Source organism: Bos grunniens, chromosome 4 (genome assembly GCF_055505025.1).
Source record: "Bos grunniens cultivar Pamir isolate PY7600 chromosome 4, Bosgru_T2T1.0, whole genome shotgun sequence".
NCBI lineage: Eukaryota > Metazoa > Chordata > Mammalia > Artiodactyla > Bovidae > Bos > Bos grunniens.
Window position 1 is genome coordinate 27,250,438 of NC_141168.1, and position 21,974 is coordinate 27,272,411.

General features: G+C 39.2%; 1 protein-coding gene across 1 annotated transcript in view; it reads left to right on the forward strand.

Moving 5' to 3' along the window:
* The first annotated feature begins 244 nt into the window (after positions 1–244).
* Positions 245–21,974, forward strand: part of TNPO3 (transportin 3) — a 78,648-nt gene continuing 56,918 nt past the window's right edge. The window contains 1 exon segment of the mRNA XM_086395727.1: positions 245–491. Coding sequence (XP_086251853.1) covers positions 372–491 — 120 coding nt within the window. The 5' untranslated portion in view covers positions 245–371.

Here is a 21,974-nt window from a genome sequence, read left to right on the forward strand (position 1 = left end):
AGATTTTGGTGCTGCTGCTTCCGGTCCGGGTAAAGCTGTTGAGGTAAGCTTCGTGGTCTCTGTCTTGCCGGGACAGCCTTCGGAGGGCAAGTCAGCAGGTCAGGAAGCTAGCACCGGCGTCTGGATTCAGAAGTGTGGAGTCTTGTGGGAAGATCGGAAAAACGACCAGGAACTTGAATACAATCTAACCTGTGTTTCCGAGGGGGTAACTTCCACGAGGAACCCATCTGCCCTGGTAACGGCCAAAGAGGAGATGGCGCCAGTCAGGGAGCGGCCGTGGCCGACACAGTGAGGAAGCGCGAGGGCGGAGCAATCGGAGGAGCCTCGGGAGAAGAGCCAGAACCGTCGCTGCCGCCACCACCGCTACCACCATGGAAGGAGCAAAGCCGACACTGCAGCTCGTGTACCAGGCAGTGCAGGCGCTGTACCACGACCCAGATCCCAGCGGAAAGGAACGCGCCTCGTTTTGGCTTGGGGAGCTGCAGCGTTCGGTGAGGGGCCGGGAGAGGCCGTTCTGCGCCGCGGGGCAAGGGCGGGATAGGACCTAGGCTCGAGCTGGAGTCCAGCGGTTGGCCTTGTGAGGTCTTCCTTGGGGAGGAGCTGCTCCCGCGGGGTGGGGCTGCGAACCTACATCGCCGCCGCTTTTCGGAAACTAGTTGCACTGGTCGGTCGCGAAGTGGCTCTTTCCCCTCCCCGTAGAATGTGATTTGTAAGTCCTATACTTCTTGCTTGTGGCTTCGATCTGTTCCTCTTAAGTTTTACACTTGCTGCTACTTGCTTCTTAGGCCTTGCTTTTCTGTTTTGTCTTTCTTCAACCAAATCCAATCCCGGTCTTTCTCCATCTTCTAAGGATGCTTTATCCGTCTCTCTTCGATGTCTAGGTGTTACGTCCGGTAATTCCTTTCCAGTCGTAGCTTACACCTTAACTGTTCTTTGCTGCTCTTCACTCTCGTTTGAGTATTGTATTCTCGTAGCTTCTCACGTTTCTGGATCCTTATCCACGTGAGTTTTTCTTGTGTTTTGGAGCGCAACATAAAAAAAATCAATTTTGGTTTCAGAAAATCTTTGCAGTTCTTTAATCTTATCTTTCTCCTGAGTTTTACCTTCTTTGTAAGATATAGATATCAAAGCTGCCTTGATTATTACAGATAATCGTGTCAGCATCCAATGAGGGGATTAATTTATTGCAACCTATTATATGCATTGTATTTTGCGCATTTGAATCACGTGCATTATGCTTCCTCCCCTAATTTTCCCACTTACCTTTGCTTTGCTTTAATTCTGTGTGGGTATGTATACTTGGTGATCTTGTTGACTTTACCTTTCTTATTTTTGCATTTCATATGCCTAAGCATATTTTTAAATTTGCCCCCTCCCTTCCCATTTCTTTTTTAAAACTCAAAACTAGTACTTAAAGATGCTCTGCCCTTTTGAGGGCTCCTTGGCTGTAAGTGCATAATAAGTATTTTAAAATTGGCTACCTTGACTTTGAATATTACACTTAAAAAAAAAAAAAAAATCGGAAACTCAAGTCCTGGATGACCCCATGAGAGGAGAAAGGAATATAACTCATTGTAGGCTACATAAGAAAATCATTCTTATATGGTCTTAGATGTTGTTGTTATTTAGTTGTTAAGTTGAATCTGACTCTTGCGACCTCAAGGACTGTGGCCTGCCAGGCTCCTCTGTCCATGAAATTTCCCAGGCAAGAAGAATACTGGAGTGAGTTTCTATTTTTCTTCTCCAGAGAATCTTCTAGACTCAGGGATTGGGCCTGCTTCTGTATTGGCAGGCAGATAGATTCTTTACTACTGAAGAAGCCATCAGGGGTCTTAGTGTTTAGTTAGTTTTTGTGATCTGGGAAATAACCTCAGATATGCAGATGACACCACCCTTATGGCAGAAAGCGAAGAAGAACTAAAGAGCCTCTTGATGAAAGTGAAAGAGGAGAGTGAAAAAGTTGGCTTAAAGCTCAACATTCAGAAAACTAAGATCATGGCATTTGGTCCCATCACTTCATGGGAAATAGATGAGGAAACAGTGGAAACAGTGGCTGACTTTATTTTTTTGGGCTCCAAAATCACTGCAGATGGTGATTGCAGCCATGAAATTAAAAGACACTTTCTCCTTGGAAGGAAAGTTATGACCAACCTAGATAGCATATTCAAAAGCAGAGACATTATTTTGTCAGCAAAGGTCCGTCAAGTCAAGGCTCTGGTTTTTCCAGTGGTCATGTATAGATGTGATAGTTGGACTATAAAGAAAGCTGAGCACCGAAGAATTGATGCTTCTGAACTGTGGTGTTGGAGAAGACTCTTGAGAGTCCCTTGGACTGCAAGGAGATCCAGCCAGTCCATCCTAAGGGAGATCAGTCCTGGGTGTTCATTGGAAGGACTGATGTTGAAGCTGAAACTCCAATACTTTGGCCACCTGATGCAAAGAGCTGACTCATTTGAAAAGACCCTGATACTGGGAAAGATTGAGTCCGGGAGGAGAAGGGGACGACAGAGGATGAGGTGTTGGATGGCATCACCGACTCAATGGACTTGAGTTTGGGTAAACTCCAGGAGTTGGTGATGCACAGGGAGGCCTGGCGCGCTGCAGTTCATGGGGTAGCAAAGAGTTGGACATGACTGAGCGACTGAACTGAACTGGACTGAACTGTGATCTGGGAAGCCACATGTCCCTGATCTTAAAGTTTTCAAGGTAAAAGTAGGAGAAATGCTTCACCACACCAAAAGCCAGCTCTTCTTTACCAAACCTGCTTATTGTATTTTAAATCAGTGTTTGAGTGCTTACCATGTACCAGCTACTAGGTGTTGGTATATGGAAATGAACCAGACAAAAAAATTTTTGCTGCCATGGAATATTTGTAATGTTTAAGTTAATACCTGCAAAGAGCTTAACAAATTTCTTGAAACCTATAACTCGAAATATGTTAGTAATTGCTACTTAAATATTAGCTATTTACTTTCCACTAGTTCAACATTCAGAAAACTAAAATCATGGCATCTGGTCCCATCACTTCATGGCAAATAGATGGGGAAACAGTGACAGACTTAATTTTTTTGGGCTCCAAAATCACTGCAGATGGTGACTGCAGCCAAGAAATTAAAAGACGCTTACTCCTTGGAATGGAGAAGGCAATGGCACCCCCCTCCAGTACTCTTGCCTGGAAAATCCCATGGACGGAGGAGCCTGGTAGGCTGCAGTCCATAGGGTCGCTAGGAGTTGGACACGACTGAGCGACTTCCCTTTCACTTTTCACTTTCATGCATTGGAGAAGGAAATGGCAACCCACTCCAGTGTTCTTTCCTGGAGAATCCCAGGGACGGGGGAGCCTGGTGGGCTGCCGTCTATGGGGTCGCACAGAGTCGGACACGACTGAATCGACTTAGCAGCAGCAGCAGTAACTCCTTGGAAGAAAAGTTATGACCAACCTGCTGCTGCTAAGTCACTTCAGTTGTGTCCGACTCTGTGTGACCCCATAGACGCTAGCCCACCGGGCTCCCCCGTCCCTGGGATTCTCCAGGCAAGAACACTGCACTGGGTTGCCATTTCCTTCTCCAACGCACAGAAGTGAAAAGTCAAAGTGAAGTCGCTCAGTTGTGTCCGACTCTTCTCGACCCCATGGACTGCAGCCTCCCAGGCTCCTCCGTCCATGGGATTTTCCAGGCAAGAGTACTGGAGTGGGATGCCATTGCCTTCTCCGTGACCAACCTAGACAGCATATTAAAAAGCAGAGACATTACTTTGTCAACACAGGCCATCTAGTCAAGGCTATGGTTTTTCCAGTGGTCATGTATGGATGTGAGAGTTGGACTATAAAGAAAGCTGAGCATTGAAGAATTGATGCTTTTGAATTGTGGTGTTGGAGAAGACTCTTGAGAATCCCTTGGACTGCAAGGAGATCCAGCCAGTCCATCCTAAAGGAAATCAGTCCTGGGTGTTCATTTTGAAGCTGAAACTCCAATACTTTGGCCACCTGATGTGAAGAGCTGACTCATTTGAAAAGACCCTGATGTTGGGAAAGATTGAGGGTGGGAGGAGAAGGGGACGACAGGGGAAGAGATGGTTAGATTGCATCACCGACTCAATGGACGTGAGTTTGGGTAGACTCCGGGAGTTGGTGATGGACAGGGAGGCCTGGCGTGCCGCAGTCAGTGGGGTCGGACACGACTGAGTGACTGAACTGAACTGAGTCTCTATAACAGCCCTGCGTCTTCACCATCATCATCACTGTTTACAGTCAGTCAGGTCCCAACAGAAACATGCACACGTGAAATAGGCTAATTTGAGAAGGGTTTGTTTTATAAAGGTACTATTTATAAAGATGCGGATATAATGTGCCATTAAACATAATATGGAAACCTGTAGCCAAACTGTTAATAGCCCTAAGCCATAAGAAATAAGATAGGGAGTGGTTACTTCTTGAGCTCTCAAGAGGAATATGGAGTTGACTGCCTTGAGAGGAATGGTAGTTTTCATTTGAAGGGCCCTAGCCATCTTGAAGGAGAAGGCAATGGCACCCCACTCCAGTACTCTTGCCTGGAAAATCCCATGGACGGAGGAACCTGGTAGGCTGCAGTCCGTGGGGTTGTGAAGAGTCGGACACAACTGAGCGACTTCACTTTGACTTTTCACTTTTGTGCGTTGGAGAAGGAAATGGCAACCCAGTGCAGTGTTCTTGCCTGGAGAATCCCAGGGACGGGGGAGCCTGGTGGGCTGCTGTCTATGGGGTCGCACAGAGTCGGACACGACTGAAGTGACTTAGCAGCAGCAGCCGTCTTGAGGTGATTTTGCAGGGAGGAAGTTGGAGGAATAAATATCTACACTTTATTCTCCTAACTTCCTCTTGGGATTCCCCATTGGGCAAACCCAACCCTTAACTAGGGAACTCAGGAACCTGTTGATCTGTTCCATAGAGGTCAAGCACACTGGGGCAGAAAACATGGTAGTGAAGAGCGGAAAAGTGGACCTGGAAAATAGCACAGTCACACGTCATCATTTTACAATTCAGCTAACTCAGCTAACACATTGGCTTCTTAATTCCCTTCTTTTTCTCAGTTACCTGGTCACACAGTCACATCTTGGATCTTGTCATTGCTAAAAAAAAAATCACCAAGCCCCCAAATCACTGACTCACACATTGAGCTCTGATCACATAACCTACTGAAATTCTTCTATTTTGCTGACTCAAGAATCTCAAATAATGTGATATAGTACCTTTTGGTTTTTTGAAGTCTTACATAATTTTAATTTTTACAAAAATTAAGGTTATTAACTATTAGCTTAATAACAAGGTATTATTGTTAAAATAAGTTTTAAACCAGACTTCGAAAACTTTCTGAAAGTTATAAAATGGAAATAGTTTTACAAGATTTAGGATAAAAAGAGAGCAGTCTTATATAGACTTTCTCTTATGAAAGATGAAGATTTAGGCTCCTTTCACTTCTTCATACCCCATTACTCTAACATAGGTACCACATTACCTATTGTGAATCATGAAACATATGTATCATGATAATTTCTTTTTGTGCAATTTTGGTGAAAATTTTTTTCTTTTTTTTTAACGTTTGCTTTATTTTCTGTGTATCTACAGTAATCCATCCCAAATTCTGTTAGTAGGTGTAAATATCCTCTTAGTATGTTCACACTGGTAATCTGTTTCCATTTTTGTTGGAAGAAAACCTTCCCTGAGAGCCCTCTATCTTCCTGCTCCAATCTGATCTGGTTGCTCTCCAGGTCTGTTGCATAACTATTGTCCTGGGATCTCACCATCCTAAGGGAATTCCGTTCTCTTGTATTGGATGCACTGAATCGTGGATCCCATGATCTTTTTTTGGATTACTCCCTGATTTGACAGATAATATAAAAGGGACCTTCATCTCTTCTTTCTCATTGACTTCGTTGGTCTTTTTTCTTGGATCACTTTTTTTACTCTGAGAGTTCTCTGGTGTTCTCCTGGGTGGGGGTGGGGAGTTATAAACTAGCCTGCTGGTGGCATATGGGAGAATCAGCTGGAGGCTGGATCTCACCACTAAGTATATAGACTTTATTTAATCTATTTTCAGTATGATACTCCCATCCATAGGTGAGCCTGTTGTCCAAAAGTCCAGAGTTCTACTGTAGTCTCTCCAAACTAAACCTTGAGTCTTTGTGATGGTGAGAGGATAGTTATAGTATCCTGGTCCCTCAAGAGTCAGGGAGAAAATCTAGGAAACTAAACTGCTGGCAAAGGTTTTTGAACCCATTTCTTTGTTTTCTGTTCCATTTGTTCTGTTTTCTGTTTCTTTCTTCAGATGTACCTCAGTACTTGCAGTTCTTGAGCTTTTCTGGGATTTTGCAAATCAGGGAGTTTGCCCCCTTTATTGTTGTTGTTGTTCAGTCACTCAGTCATGTCTGGCTCTTTGTGACCCCCTTGGACTGCAGCATGCCAGGACTCCCTGTCCTTCACTGTCTCCTGAAGTTTACTCAAACCCATGTCCATTGACTCAGTGATGCCATCCAACCATCTCATTCTCTGTCATTCTCCCCCTTCCCTCAATCTTTCCCAGCATCAGGGTCTTTTCCAATGAGTCTGCTCTTAACATCAGGTGGCCACAGTATTGGAGCTTCAGCATCAATCCTTCCAATTAATATTTAGGGTTGATTTCCTACAGTTTGCCCCCTTGGCTTCCACCATGCTTATCCCTTCTTCCCTCCCTGCCGGCAGGCAAATTTCCACTTTCTCAGACCTGCTCAGAGGGTTAACCCTCACCCATTAGCTTTCTGGGACTTCCCCAGTGATGCAGTGGTAGAGAATCCACCTGCCATTTCAGGAGATGCAGGAGACGGAGGTTCAATCCCTGTGTCAGGAAGATCCCCTTGAGTAGGACATGGCAACACACTCCAGTATTCTTGCCTGGAAAATTCCATGGACAGAGGAGCCTGGTGGGCTACAGTCCACGGGGTCCCAAAGATAACTGAGCATGTGTGTGCATGTGTGCGTGTGTGTGTGTGTGTGTGTGTGTGTGCGCTTTCTAGTTTTCACAGTTTTGTTAATATTGTTTATGTTTGCATTCTTTGTTCTTATGGGTTCCCTCACCTTTGGAGGGGGAAAAACTTTTTACTCTAACTTTGGAAGGAACCCTCAGGCAAACTGATGTTTCAGTCAGTTTGATTGAGTTAAGAAGTCTTACTTAGTTCTTGAATTTTATCAAAACCTTATTCCATTGACTGGCCCTTTTCTTTGTTAGGTCTTGTATTTTTCAAGCACTGTCATTCTCTTCTTTCTTCAATTTACCACCATCCCTTCACGTCTGATTTGAAGAACTTGAGCATGTGTATCCAGTTGCTTCTGTCAGATCGCAGTGCTCTGCATCTTATTTTCTGAATTCTCAGGAACCTTGATCTTTTGATTATCCTATGTCTTACTTGTATCCTCGAACTCCCTCTTTACTGGGTCTTTTCGCATCAACACTCACACAAGCTGTAGTATCTCAAAGAAACCAGATGGGTATTTTGGAGGGGAAGGAGCGGGGAAATGCTACCTTTGTCTGATTTTATGATTGATTTTTTTCTTACCTTTGTGCTTACCTATTACTTTTTCCCAGTCCTATCTTCAAATGAAGAAATTAACCCATCTTTTCAAAACCTAGCTTAAATTCTGTCTAAAGTGTTAACTGATTCTCTTCTGCTGAAATTCATTTCCGCCCCTGCCCCAACACCTAAAGCACTTTAATTGCATTTATCATGTTTTTACCTTTTTGAAAACTTGTTTTGTCTGCCCTAATAGACTGTATATAATATAGATATAGATTATATATATATTATAATCTATATCTATATTATATATTTAGTTTATATAATCTGATATGCATAGTTGAAGGAATAAACCAAGATTATTAAATGATCAAGATGCCTGACACACACAGGTTCTTAAAAATGTTCTTGAACGCATAGCTGCTTGTAGCATCTCCAAAGGGGCAGTTGGATGACTCAGATTTGTCTTTATCTATGAATTTCATTTATTTTTGCTGCGTTTCTCTGACATATCCGTGGGTGACTGAAAATAAACAATATTACTCAGCCTTCTGTTTTCAGTCTTTCAAATCTTCTAAAAGAACAATCTTTATGAGATAAGTTTTTATTACCCTCATTTTATACTTTGAACGACTTGAGTACAGAAAAGGAGAACTTTTTGCCACAACTATCCTGTCTTGAAGTGATCTCTAAGTGACATTTTAAGTAAAAAGTGTTTTAGTGTAGTAAGAAATCATGCTAGTATAGTATCATAAGGTTTTAATTTTCAGTTTGAAATTGATAAAGAATTCCTTTGCGGTTCAGTGGTTAGGACTGTGTGCTTTCACTTCACAGGGTCCCAGGGTTCAATCTCTGGTTGGGGAATTGAGATCCCCATAAGCCACATGGTGGGCCCCCGCCCCACACACCAAAAAAAAAAAATCTACTTTAGTTAAAAACAGAAGATGTGGTAACTAAAATTATACCAAATAAAGTAGCATCCAAACTGTATAGTCCCTAAGAAAATAACAAGAAAAATTAAATTGATAAGGAATAGAATCTACCTGGTTTGTTTCAAAACCGCTTTGAATAATAGACGTTTTGAAAAACTATTGTCTTTACTTCCCTCAACCCCATACTTTACTAAACTTAGAGCCATTTAGTATAGTTTTAATGGACCCTAGGGACAGTAGATTTGGTATAAAGGTGTAATTTGGATATGGTTCTGCCCATGCCACACATTAACATCTTTTCTTTCTCTGAGATTTGTATAAAGTAGCCATTTTTAGAAGAATCTACTGTCATTACTTGTAACTTTTTTTCACCACAATTCTTGGAAACAACTGAGAGCCATGTTTTTGTTTTATGTGATAGGCAGATATCACTGATTATCTTTAGAGTGTTTTTAAAGAAAGAAAATTATTGTGAGACATTTTAAAGGAAGCCTGTTTAGCAATGGACTATTTTGAATACCTACTTTCCTTTGTTTACCTCTAAGTAACCAAAATGAGTAGGTGTAGTATTGGAAGGAAAGACCATCTCTTTATAGGGCTAATAAACTGTGCTACTCATTTGTCCTAAATTTTTAACTTAGATTAGAAGAAGGAAACTACCTTTATGGAGACAGTCTGTGGATTAGAGGTTATCTCAGAAGTTTCCTAGTTCACTCTCTAGACTGAAAAGGGATCGATGAAAAGAATCCAAAGACATAAATCAACTGGAATCGAATCATGCTCTGATACACTAAGTTGGCATTGGTTTATCACATAGCCTTGAGAATTTTCTTCTAAATATATCTGGAAGGTCATGGGTCATGGAGTATCAGTTTCAAACTTCTTTCCTAGTAATTTTCCTCTTTGGAGTTTCTTGATTCTTTTTAGTTCTAAAACCTAGAATCTTTGATTTTTCCCCTAGCAATGCAGTCATTGATTTGATTCACCTGAAAATCTAGAAGTCTTTTAATGCTTCTGCTCTCATCTTCCAGTCAAGTGACTATGAAACCTGTTTTCTAAAGGCAAACTTTCCAGAAAATAGAAAATGTTCCTGTATTACTTCTGTGGGGTCAGTTCAGTGAATATAGGAATACTGAATGCTTTGCATTGCTGGAAAATGGGAGTATATAAGTGGTAAAAACCAAAGACCTTTCTACTGAATATAATAGTGTACCAGTCTGGTTATGTTGTCTAATATGATTACCATTACCCATATGGCTAATGTGGCTATTTAAATTTGAGCTAATTAAGATCAATGCCTTATTTGCATTGCCACATTCCAGGTCTTAGACAGTGCAAATATAGTCATTTCACGTCCTTGTTGTATTGGAGCTTATGAATGAAGATTTGTGATGGTATTTCTTTGGCCATTGTAGTCTATTATCTGGTGACATTCATCTGTATTTTGATTAGTTTATTTCTCATCTTCCCAGGCTTTCGACCAGTTGATGGTTTGAAACAGAATATAAAATTACCAGGGCACTGCTACATTTTCTAAAAAATATTTATTTATTTGGCTGCACTGGATCTTAGTTGCAGCACACAGGATCTAGGATCTTTGATCTTCGTTGCAGCATGTGGGATCTAGTTCCCTGACCAGGGATTGAACCCAGGCCCTCTGTATTGGGAGCACAGAGTCTTAGCCACTGGACCACCAGAGATGTCCCACTGCTACATTTTCTAACTTAACATTTTAACTATTTTTAGGTATATAGTTCAGTGGTATTAGGTACATTCATGTTGTTGTGCAACCATCACCACAGTATGATCAATATAGTTTTATTTCAGTTCATTTCAGTTGCTCAGTCGTGTCTGACTCTGTGATCCCATGGACTGCAGCACACCAGGCTTCCCTGTCCATCGCCAACTCCTGCAGTTTACTTAAACTCATGTCCATTGAGTCGGTGATATCATCCAACTATCTCATTCTCTGTCTTTACTAAAATTTTAAATATAATCATATAAAAATAAACATTTCAAAACGTGCAAAATATTAGAAAGTTAATCAGTGCTACAAACCTAGACAGCATATTAAAAAGTGGAGACATCATTTTGCCAACAAAGGTCCATATAGTCAAAGCTATGATTTTTCCAGTGGTCATGTACGGATATGAGAGTTGGATTATAAAGAAGGCTGAGCACTGAAAAATTGATGCTTTTGAATTATGGTGCTGGAGACTCTTGAGAGTCACTTGGACAACAAGGAGATCAAGACAGTCAATCCTAAAGGAAATCAGTCCTGAATATTCTTTGGAAGGACTGATGCTGAAGCTCCAATACTTTGCCCACCTAATGTGAAGAGCCGACTCACTGGAAAAGACTCTGATGCTGGGAAAGATTGAAGGCAAAAGTAGAAGGGGTGGCAGAGGATGAGATGTTTGGGTATCACCGACTTGATGGACATGAGTTTGAACAAACTGGGAGATAGTGAAGGACAGGGAAGCCTTGGGTTCTGTAGTCCATGGGATTGCAAAGAGTGGACATGACTTAGTGACTGAACAACAGTCAGTGCTATCTCTAGAATTTTTCATCTTTCTAAACTAAAACTCTGTAACTGTTGAAGAATAATTCTCCATTCCCTCCTCTCTTCAACTCCTGGTAACCACCATTCTGCTTTTTTTCCTCTATAAATTTGACTACTCCAAGTACCTTATGAATAGAATAATACAGTACAAACATCACCACCATCCATCTCCAGAACTTTTCTCGTATTATAAAACTGAAAAATTTGTACACATTAAATATGGTTAACTAACTCCCCATTTCTCCCCATAGTCCCTGGCAGCCACCATTCTGCCGTTTGTCTCCATGGGCTTGACTACTCGAGGTACCTCATATAAGTAGAATCCTACAGTATTTGTCCTTTTGTGACTGGCATGTTTCACTTAATGCCTTCAGGGTTCATCCATGTTGTAGATGGATTTCATCCCTTTTTAAGGCTGAATAAGAATGTATGTATATACCGTATATTGTTTATCCATTCATCTGTTGGTACACACTTGGGTAGCTTCCGCGTTTTGGCTATTATGAATAATGCTGTTATGAGCACAGGTGTAGAGATATCTTTTGGAATCTCTTCTATTAATTCTTTTGAGTATATCACCAGAAGGGGAGTTGCTGGATCCTATTGTAATTCTGTGTTTTTTGTTTTTTATTTGAGGAACCAATGTGCTATTTTCTAGATTTTATAGAATTTTAGACTCTTCCCCACTCCCCGTTTCTTTGACTGCGCTGTGTGGCATACAGGATCTTAGTTCCCCAACCAGAAACCCATGCCTCCTACAGTGGAAGCTCAGAGTCTTAACTGCTGGACCACGAGAGAAGTCTCATAAGCTCTGTTGAACTCAAAAACAGATGTAATTCTTAGAAAGTTGAGCTTGCTCAGATTGTCTCTCCTGTATTGCCCTACCATGTACCCTGGTACTGAAATATTACCAGAGTGTTTTAAACTGGTGAAGTTCTAGAGAGAAGTTTATTTCTCTTTATTGGAAGTTCACAGTACTGCTAATGGGAATAATTTTGTTGTGTTTGGCGTGCAGAAACCCTTGAAAGTATCAATTTAATTTTTTCCTCTTTCTGGTTAGACTTCTCAAAATGAAAATATTATGAAATTTGTATTTTTTTTCTTTTGGTAAGAAATTTCTGTTAACAGAGTTTATATGTTTTTTACTTTTTTTTTTTCCCCAAGCCCAAAGCACTCTTCTTTTCAGTTTTTCTCTGTATTAATTGTTACTTGTATTTTCTGTCTCAGCCATTATTAATACCCTTTATACATGACCCTAAAGCAGAAGAATATACTTAGAACTAGTCCTAAAAAGGTATATATTTTTACATAAGCATTCAGAGTTTTCTGACACTATAATGCATTTTTTATTAAACCTTAAGCTAGCATCTCATATTTCTACATGGTTAAAAAACTTGAATCTTCAGCAGGGTATTAGTGTAGCTTAGTATGTCTAATAGTACTCTCATTCTTCAGGTTTATATGAGTTGTTATAAAAAAAACTTGTTCAGATAGGCAGGAATGGAGACCAGTGATTAAAGGAAATCCATTTCCCATATTTTCAGCTTTTAGGAAGCCCTCATATGGGCTACTCATTTGCTTGAAATGGTTTCAAGCTTGGCATTTTCTACTTTTATTTATTTATTTATTTTTTAGAGAACTCCATGATTTAATCCGCGATAAATACCCATTTTCTACTTTTAAAGCGGGGCTGCCCAGTGTAATTATTAAGGTCCACAGTGAATTGATTTTCAAGAAATGTATGCTTCAGTCACTCCTAACCCAAGTTGATCTTACAGATCCAGACATATGTTTTTTCAGGGCCAGTCTTGAGGGTTAATGAGTCACATGTATAGGTGACTTAGGGTTTTTAATTTGGATAGGAATTCTTTATAGTTGTTGGGAAAAAATATTGGCAAAATTTCTCAGTATCATAATATATGTGACCAACAGCTACAGATTTGAGCCAAAGTTTATTTGACAAAGTTTATTTTATAACTCAGGACTGTTTGAAACGCTTGTCCCAGAAACACTTGGATTTAATCAGAAACTGAGGAGACCACAGTGTGCAGTGGGTGTAGTCATTTGGTCTTCCTGATTCCTCTCACTGAGATCAAGATAGAGTGATACATACGGGCACTGCAGTCTTCCAAAATTGTCTTGAACAGTGTTTGAGTGTTTCTTTTGGAATTTGAGTAGCTTTTGATGTTTTAAATAATTATTTTTAGCCAGGAATCTCTTCCCTCCCATAAGGGAAATAATGTCTCTCTTTTAATTATCTGTTCGGTTATTATGGGGATGGCTGTGGAAATGTAAATTGACTGAACTTATCTCTATAAATGAGCTTTTTTGCTTCTAGAAAAGTAGTTGTTTATGCAAACATGGGTATTTTATGGTTCTGGGAGCTCACTAAGGGCTTTATGATTATTTTTCACTTAGGCGCTGTGTTTGGAGTTGGGAATTGTTTACTCATTACTGCTGTGGTGAAGGTATTAGCTAAGTTTCATTTCATCATAGTTTCTGTATTTCAGGCCATCTTGCAAAACAAATTATTTTGAAAGATAACAGTTTTAGGTAGTGATGGTTATCTTTTGAGAGCTATAAAATATGAGCTTATAGCTTATATTTTTTTAATATCCATTCATATCATTTTCTCTCCTCACTGTCTAAGAAAACCGTTAGAAAGTAACTTGTGACAGACCTAGCAGTTTGTCTTAAATTTGTAAAAGTTTCATAATGGATTAGATACAAAACCTTAAGATAGTTGACTGACTTAAAAAATACTTTCTCTTTTTCAGGTTAATAAAACTAGTTTGTTCCTTACCTGTCTCATGAAAATGATTTTTTCTTGATTTGGGAAATTCTGATTTTCTAGCTCTATACTATATTGTTATAGGTCATATGTCTAAAATGTTACATTGTCTGGTTGACAGTGTTTTTTAAGGGTTCTTTTTACTGTACTCTTACCTAGTCTTCCTCTCCTTCCAGGATACTATAAACATTTAATAAATGTATTATTCGTTAATTGAAATGCTTTTAAAAAGTACAGCAACCTGACACATTTATGCTTACTTTTCAAATCCCATTGAAATATTTGTTTTTTTCCCATTGAAATATCTTTATTTCCAGAATGTAATTTTCTATTTGCTATAACTTTTCTGTTTTCAGAGAAGTATTCTGAGTAAGTCTACTTAATTTGAGGAGTTTTTGTATAGGATTAACTACCAGCTCTAATCTGCTTCTGATTTTTGGCAGCTAATGAATCCTTAGGCCCCTATCTGGGTGTGGACTTGCATTGTTAAGGGTCTGCTCATTGATTTCTGTCGATTCAGCAGTTTCTGTTGATAACAGCAGAACTGTTATTGTAGAAATGAGTTGGAGCAGTCGTGACTATTAAAGAAAAAAAGAGCAAGTACTTTTAGGATCTGCTGAGTAGTATAATGAAAGACTTGGAGCGTGTTAGTCAAAGGATTGCTGGGCCATCGCCTGTTTCATATTCATCACATAGTCGTGGAAATGTCTTTTGAAAAGACTCATATAAAGGGCTGTTCTGCTACTGCTTTGTGAAATGGAAGATTGGAATTAGTTGCTTAAATGGAAAATGTTCTCTTGTTGCAGCCTCTTTGAAATGTGCTGCTAGTGGGAGCTGCAGCTTCCTCCTGCTGACTCTGAGCCCCAGGCTTCGGTTGAGATGGTCCTTTCAGAAATGTGGAGCTTAGTTCAAGCCTGGATTTCAGTGGGTAGCACCTGGCATCTGTGGCTAGAAAGTCCTATGAAGTGTAAGTGCTTTATTCTCTCCTTGTAAAGAATCCCTTTTCCTTTCTTCTTTCTGCAGCTTAGCAGAGGGGAAAAGCAGTGAACAGTGTACTATAGGCTCTACGGTGTCAGGATTTGGTTGCATTTTCTTAATGATTCAGTGATTAAAACAAGATTGCTTGCTGTTTGGATGCCAACAATTTTTAAACCCTCCTGGAATTCAAAATAAAGGGACAAATTATGACCTCTTAATATATAGTACTGGCAGTATCATCCTGGGTAATTTTTCACTGACAGTTTACTTAGAAGATTGTGATATTCAAGTTTCCCAGGTTTCTTTAGAGGTCACTCTTGTCTTTTATTCTTGTTCCAAAGAACAAATATTTGAAAAGAGAGGCACCATTGACCAGTGGATGGGGCAGCATCAAGATAAACAAGGATGCTTGAAATGACTTGACACATTTACACATGGAGCAGTATGGGAGTTTTCTAGGAATTGTCCTAGGAAATACATATAGCTGCCATCTGAGTTTAGTTAAAAAACAAAAAACTATGATAACATAATGAGCATTAGAAGATGCAGATTTTATATTTGGTTTAGTTGCCTCAGATTACCTGCTTCTCTCTCTCTCTCTTCTTTTTTTTTTCTGTTTCAGAAATACTGGTAATATTTCAAAGTAAGGTCATTCTAGAAAAGATTCCCATTTAGGGAAGACTTTTAAAGTTTTCCTCCCCTGAGATTTTTCTGAGATTCTTAAATCTTCAGATTTTGGCTAGGAACATATTGAGCTTCATTTCATTGCTAAAGCAAAATATATATTGGAAACAAAACCAAGGCTCCATACAAGAAAGGCAAGCAGAGTTCGGCAAATGAGGACTCTGAATGAAAAACATCTCATCCTTTCAGGGCCCTTGTTTTCTTTATCTGTAAAGAACTGGTTTGCTTGTTTTCTCTTGCTCTTTCACTTTCTAAACATTGTGGATTCTGCTCTTAACAATTTACTCCCAATCCAGTAAGTATCCCAGCTACCTAGCAAAAGAGTAGGCTTTGTGTTACGGAAGTCAAAGAGGTGTTGTAGGTTTATGAGATGATAGCATCTTGTCATTTTGCTTCATATTTAGTAATTTAATATGTGCGTGTGTGCTTTGCGTCCAGTAATTTACGACCCTGTGGACTATAGCCCGCCAGGCTCTTCTGACCATGGGATTTTTCAGGCAAGAATACTGAAGTGGGTATTCAGGCAAGAATACTCTAGGGGATCTTCCTGACCCAGGGGTTGAAACTTGGCATCTTCTGCATTGGCAGGGATTCTTTACCCCTGAGCCACGTGGGAAGCCCCTGATTTAATATAGATTTATTTATATTGCTCTATGGCTAGGGAAGTTTTGAAAAATGCAGAAATAATTAAGGTTGTTCTTTGCAAAGAGTCGGACACGACTGAGCAACTTCACTTTCACTTTCACTTTTTCCTTTTGAAGAGCTTATAATCTATTAGAAAAGATGAACAAAGGCCCAAATAATTACAATATAAAGTACTACAATTGAACTGTTGCAGTCAAGGGTACCTCAGTAGTAAGGAAAAAGGATTTCTCCTCCAGTATTTTTCTTTATCTCTGGCTTTCGTGAGTTTGAATATGATGTGTTTAGCATTTGTTTGGGAGAGTTGGGGACAGGGTCATCATTCCCTGTTGCCCTCATCTGGGGTACATGGTCTTCAGCACCTCCAGTGTCCAGTGTTCTCCTTGGTGGGGCTTTCTCAGTGATTGTCATCCCCTGTGGCATTCACGCTGTCTTGCATCTGGTGGGTCTTGTGCAGGATAAATTTTTTTACCCTTCCTTCAGTGGTAGGAGACCTCTGTGGTGGTATTCTTATTACAGTATGATGGGCTTAGACCTTGTGCCCTGCCCTGTAGGGTGGAGGGTTTCTTCTGTTACCCTTAGTATAATAGCAGTGGGTCTTACTTAACATGTGCCTTGTGGGGTGGGGGGAGGGGTAGGGTGTGTGACATGGTTTGCTGTCCCTCCCACACCAAATAAGACTTTTATTCAGTAGAGAAGGGTCTAGTCAGAGCTTTTTGTATCCTTTCTGCAGTTGTGGCTACTCCTGTCCTCTAGGATTGTGCCACCAAAGAGGTTTTCTCTGGTTTCCTGCTCTATCCCGGTTCTTTCTCCTGAATATTTGGTGGAGTTGCGTGGATAAGAGCCTGTCAGATCAGATCAGTCGCTCAGTCGTGTCCGACTCTTTGCGACCCCATGAATCGCGGCACGCCAGGCCTCCCTGTCCATCTCCAACTCCCGGAGTTCACTGAGACTCACATCCATCGAGTCAGTGATGCCATCCAGCCATCTCATCCTCTGTCGTCCCCTTCTCCTCTTGCCTCCAGTCCCTCCCAGCATCAGAGTCTTTTCCAGTGAGTCAACTCTTCCCATGAGGTGGCCAAAGTACTGGAGTTTCAGCTTTAGCATCATTTCTTCCAAAGAAATCCCAGGGCTGATCTCCTTCAGAATGCAAGGTTGGATCTCCTTGCAGTCCAGGGGACTCTCAAGAGTCTTCTCCAACACCACAGTTCAAAAGCATCAATTCTTCGGCGCTCAGCCTTCTTCACAGTCCAACTCTCACATCCATACATGACCACTGGAAAAACCATAGCCTTGACTAGACGAACCTTTGTTGGCAAAGTAATGTCTCTGCTTTTGAATATGCTATCTAGGTTGGTCATAACTTTCCTTCCAAGGAGTAAGAGCCTGTGGGTGGTGTGAATTCCCCCTGAGTCTCAGGGATTTTATAGTTCATACTAGCCCACCCTCAGTCTTTATCAGTTGTTAATAATTTTAACTGAACTTTGATTACCTGGTTGTCTGGTGGTCCTCATCTCTTCTTTGTCCTGCCACAGTTGAGCCAACACTTGTCTTCTGTCTCCTTGGAGAGGTGACTTTAATTTTTAGTTTACTTGCTTGTCCTGGGACCTGAGCTTCCTGATCATTTAAGAAAAGTTACTATGGTGTTTGATTTTATTTATTGTTACCTGGAAAGCAGTGTTCTTTTCAACTTTCTTCATCTTAGGTGGATGTGGAATTCCACTCAGGCATATAGATTCATTTATTTTAAACCCCACAAGATATTGTTGCTTTATATAATCAGTGTTCACAGATATTTACTCACATACTTAGCCTTTCCATTATTATTCTTCATTCCTTCTTAATTTCCATGTTTCCATCTAGAATTATTTTCTTTATGCTTGAAGAACACCCTTTAGTTTTAGTATTTTTTTCTTTGTTCTATTAGTAATGAACTCTTTCCTATTCTTCTTCCTTTTTTTTTTCTTTTGGTCTCAAAGTGTCTAAATTTTTTGCATTTTGGAGGGATTTTTTTGCTGGGTATAAGTAACCAACTGACAATTATTTTCTTGATACTTGATTCCCATTTTTTATGTTGGCAAGTCAGCTCTTGGTCTAATTAACTGTTTCTTTAAAGGTAATACATATCTTTTTCTCTGGCCTCTAAGATTTTCCTTTTTGTCTTTAGCAGTTTTTTAGCAGTGTTATTTGATGTGCTTAGGTCTGGTTTTTCTGTCCTTAGGGTTTACAGAGCTTCTTAAAACTGTGGCTTGGCGTCTTTTATCAGTTTGGAAATTCCTCAGCCATTATCTTTAAATATCGGCACACCCCCCCCCCCCCTTTTTTTTTTTCATTTTTCTCCAGAGGTTTCAGTTGTATGTTAGATTTTTTCACTTATATCCCATATGTCACTTACATTCTTCCCCTTCTCTACTTTCTATCCTTTTTTGAATTTGTACTTCAGGTCTTATTTTTCTATTGACCTATTTTCTAGCATAGTATTCATGCTATGCTAGCATGAATTTCATATTTCATAGCATAGATTAATGGGGTTGCAAAGAGACACGACTGAGCGACTGAACTGAACTAGCATAGTAATCTTTTTTTCTGTTGTCCAGTTTGCTGTTTAACCCTTTCATTTGGGTACTAATTTCAGTTAACATATTTTTCAATTCTACTATTTCCCTTTGATTCTTTTTTTTTTTATAGATTCCATTTCTTAATGGAAATTCCAAATATCTAATTTCCTGAATATGTTAACCAGCTACTTAATTTTTCCCGTTTATTTTGAAAATTCATAACTTGAAAGAATTGTATTGTGAACACTGATTCATAATAAGCTCTCTCCTCAAACTGCCTGTTCCCATTTGCTTTTTCTCTGTTTCTTTTTCTCCCTTTTGGAATCTTTCAGAAGTAAATTGCAGATTTTATAATGCTGTATCCCTAAATACTTTTGCATATTGTTTGTAAGAACAAAGACATTCTACTAAACTAAAATCATTGTCACATTAAAGAAATTGAACATTGATCTACAATTATGTTATCAAATACATAATTCATATTCATTTTTCCCAGTTGTTTGACAGATTCCTTGCTTTTTAAACATTTTATTTTCCCTAATACAGGATCCACTCAAGGATAATGCATTGTTTTTAGTTGTTACATCACTTTAATTTCCTGTTTTTTTTTTTTAAATGATAGTGATATTAAAAAACAAATTCAGGCCCATTTTATCTTTGTTCTTAATATGACCTACTCACTATTTTGTCTCATTGTTTTCTCGTGATAGTGTTTAGCTTAAGCCGTTTTTGGAAGAATTCTGTATGAATGAAAAATTGTTGTTTTCAGCAGTGAAAGTGAATCACATTGACTCACTTAAAATCTGTTTGTCCCATTACTGGTGATACTAAATTTTATCATTTTGATCGAGACATCACAGTTATTTTAGTTCTCATTTGATAATTCCATTATCTAGATAAGTTATTTTCTATTGTCTGTTTCTACCCCCAACCCCCTCTTTTGCTTTTATTTGATAAATACTGGATATATTGTTCATGAAAAGTTGAGATAATCAGTGATGTTTTTCTCCTGAAGTAATTTCTTTTGTTTCTGACAGTGTTTTATCGTAGGACAAGATTCCTTTAGTCTAAAAAGCCCTTAGATTTTGATAGGGATTGCACTGAATCTTCCCTGTAGCTCAGATGGTAAAGAATCTTGCCTACAGTGCAGGAAACCTGGGTTCGATCCCTGGGTCAGGAAGATCCTCTGGAGAAGGGAATGGCAATCCAGTCCAGTATTCCTGCATGGACAGAGGAGCCTGGCGGGCTAAAGTTCGTCGGGTTGCAAAGAGTCAGACACGACTGAGTGACTAACACTGCTACTGCTGCATTGAATCTGTAGGGAACGTTGGCCAATTTCAACAACTGTAGAAGTCTGATTTTTAAACTTAGAATGTCTTCATTTATTAGTGTCTTCTTTAATTTCTTTCACAAGTATTTTGTAGTTTTCAGTGTAACAACTTGCTTTATTTCTGAATATTTTGTTCTTTTTGGAAGCTCTTGTATATGTGGTTGTTTTCTTAATTTCCTCTGCACAGCTTATTTATTGTCAGTATTTAAAACAACTGATTTGGGGGTGTTGACTTTGTATATTGCAACTTTGCTGAATTTCTTTATTATTTTTAATAGGTTTGTGGGGAATCTTGAGTATTATCTACATAAAAGATCATGTCATATGTTAGCAATGATCATTTTACCTCTTGTTGTCCAACTGGAATGCCTTTTGTTTCTTTTTCTTGCCTAATAGCTCCGACTAAGAACTTCCAGTACTGTGCTGAATAGAAGTGGGCATCTTCTTTTTGTCCCTGAGTTTTTTAAAGTTTTTTTAAGAGTTTTGAAAAGTTTTCAGTCTTTGAACACCGAAATGATGTTCATTGTGGGTTTTTCATATGTAGTCTTTATGTTGTGACAGTTTCCTTCTTTAATATACTGTTGATTTCGGTTTTCTACTATTTAAGTTTTTTCTTTTTTCCATCAGTATTCCTAAGGGGTATTGTTGATTTGTAAGGGTTTTTTTTTGTTTTTTTTTTTTTTCCTTGTAGTATCTTTGTCTGGCTTTGGTATAGGGGTAATGGTGGCCTCATAGAATTGGGAAATGTTTCCTCACTTTTTCAGTTTTTGGAGTGAATTTGAGAAGGATTGGTGTTAATTCTTCTTTAAATATTTGATAGAATTCACCAATAAAGTCATCTGGGCTTTTCTTTGTTGGAAAGTTTAGATTACTGATTCAGTCTGTTCACTAATTATAGTAATATAGTCTATACAGATTTTCTGTTTCTTCTTGATTCATTCTTGGTACATTGTATATTTCTAGGAGTTTGTCCATTTCATCTGGATTATCCAGCTTGTTAGTGTACAGTTCATAGTATTTCTTATAATCTTTTTTATTCCTGTAAAATTAGTAGTAATGTCTTTACCTTCATTTCATTTCTTTTTTCTTAGTTAAAATCTAGCTAAAGGTCTTCTCAGGTGGCTCAGACAGTAAAAAATTCACCTGTAATGCAGAAGACCGGGGTTCGATCCCTTGGTCGGAATGATCCCCTGAAGAAGGGAATGGCTACCCACTCCAGTATTCTTGCCTGGAGCCTGGCAGGCTACAGTCCATGGGGTCGCAAAGAGTTAGACATGACTGAGTGACTAACACTTTCAAAGGTTTGTCAGTTTTGTTAATCTTTTTCAAGAATCAAATCATGGTTTTTCTGTGTTCTATTTGTCTTTGTTCTAATCTTTATTATTTCCTTTCCTATTCTAGCTTTGGGCTTAGTTTTTTCTTTTTCCTTTTTTTCTAGTTCCTTAAGATATAAAATTAGGTTGTTGATTTGAGATATATTATTTTCATTTAAGTATATATGTATAGCTATGAATTTCCCTTTTAGCATGTTTTTACTCCATCTTGGATGTAAGTTTTGGTATGTTGTATTTCCATTTTCATTTGTCAAGATGTCTTCTTAATTTCCCTTCTTTGACCCATTGGTAGTTCAATAATTGATATTTAGTTTTTTCATATTTGTGAATTTTCCAGTTTTCCTTTTGTTAATTTCCAGTTTCATTTCATCTTGCTTTATTTATTAATTTGGTTGTGTGGCATCTTAGTCGCCACATGCGGGCTCTTTGTTGCATCGTACACATCCTCCTTTGTGGCGTGAGGGCTCAGTAGTTGCAGCTTGCTGGCTCTAGAGCGCAAACTCAGTAGTTGGGGTGCACAGGCTTAGTTGCCTGGCAGCATGTGGAACCCCAGACTAGGGATCAAACCTGTATCCCCTGCATTGGCAGATGAATTCTTAAACACTGGACCATCAAGGAAGTTCCCTTTTTACATTTAT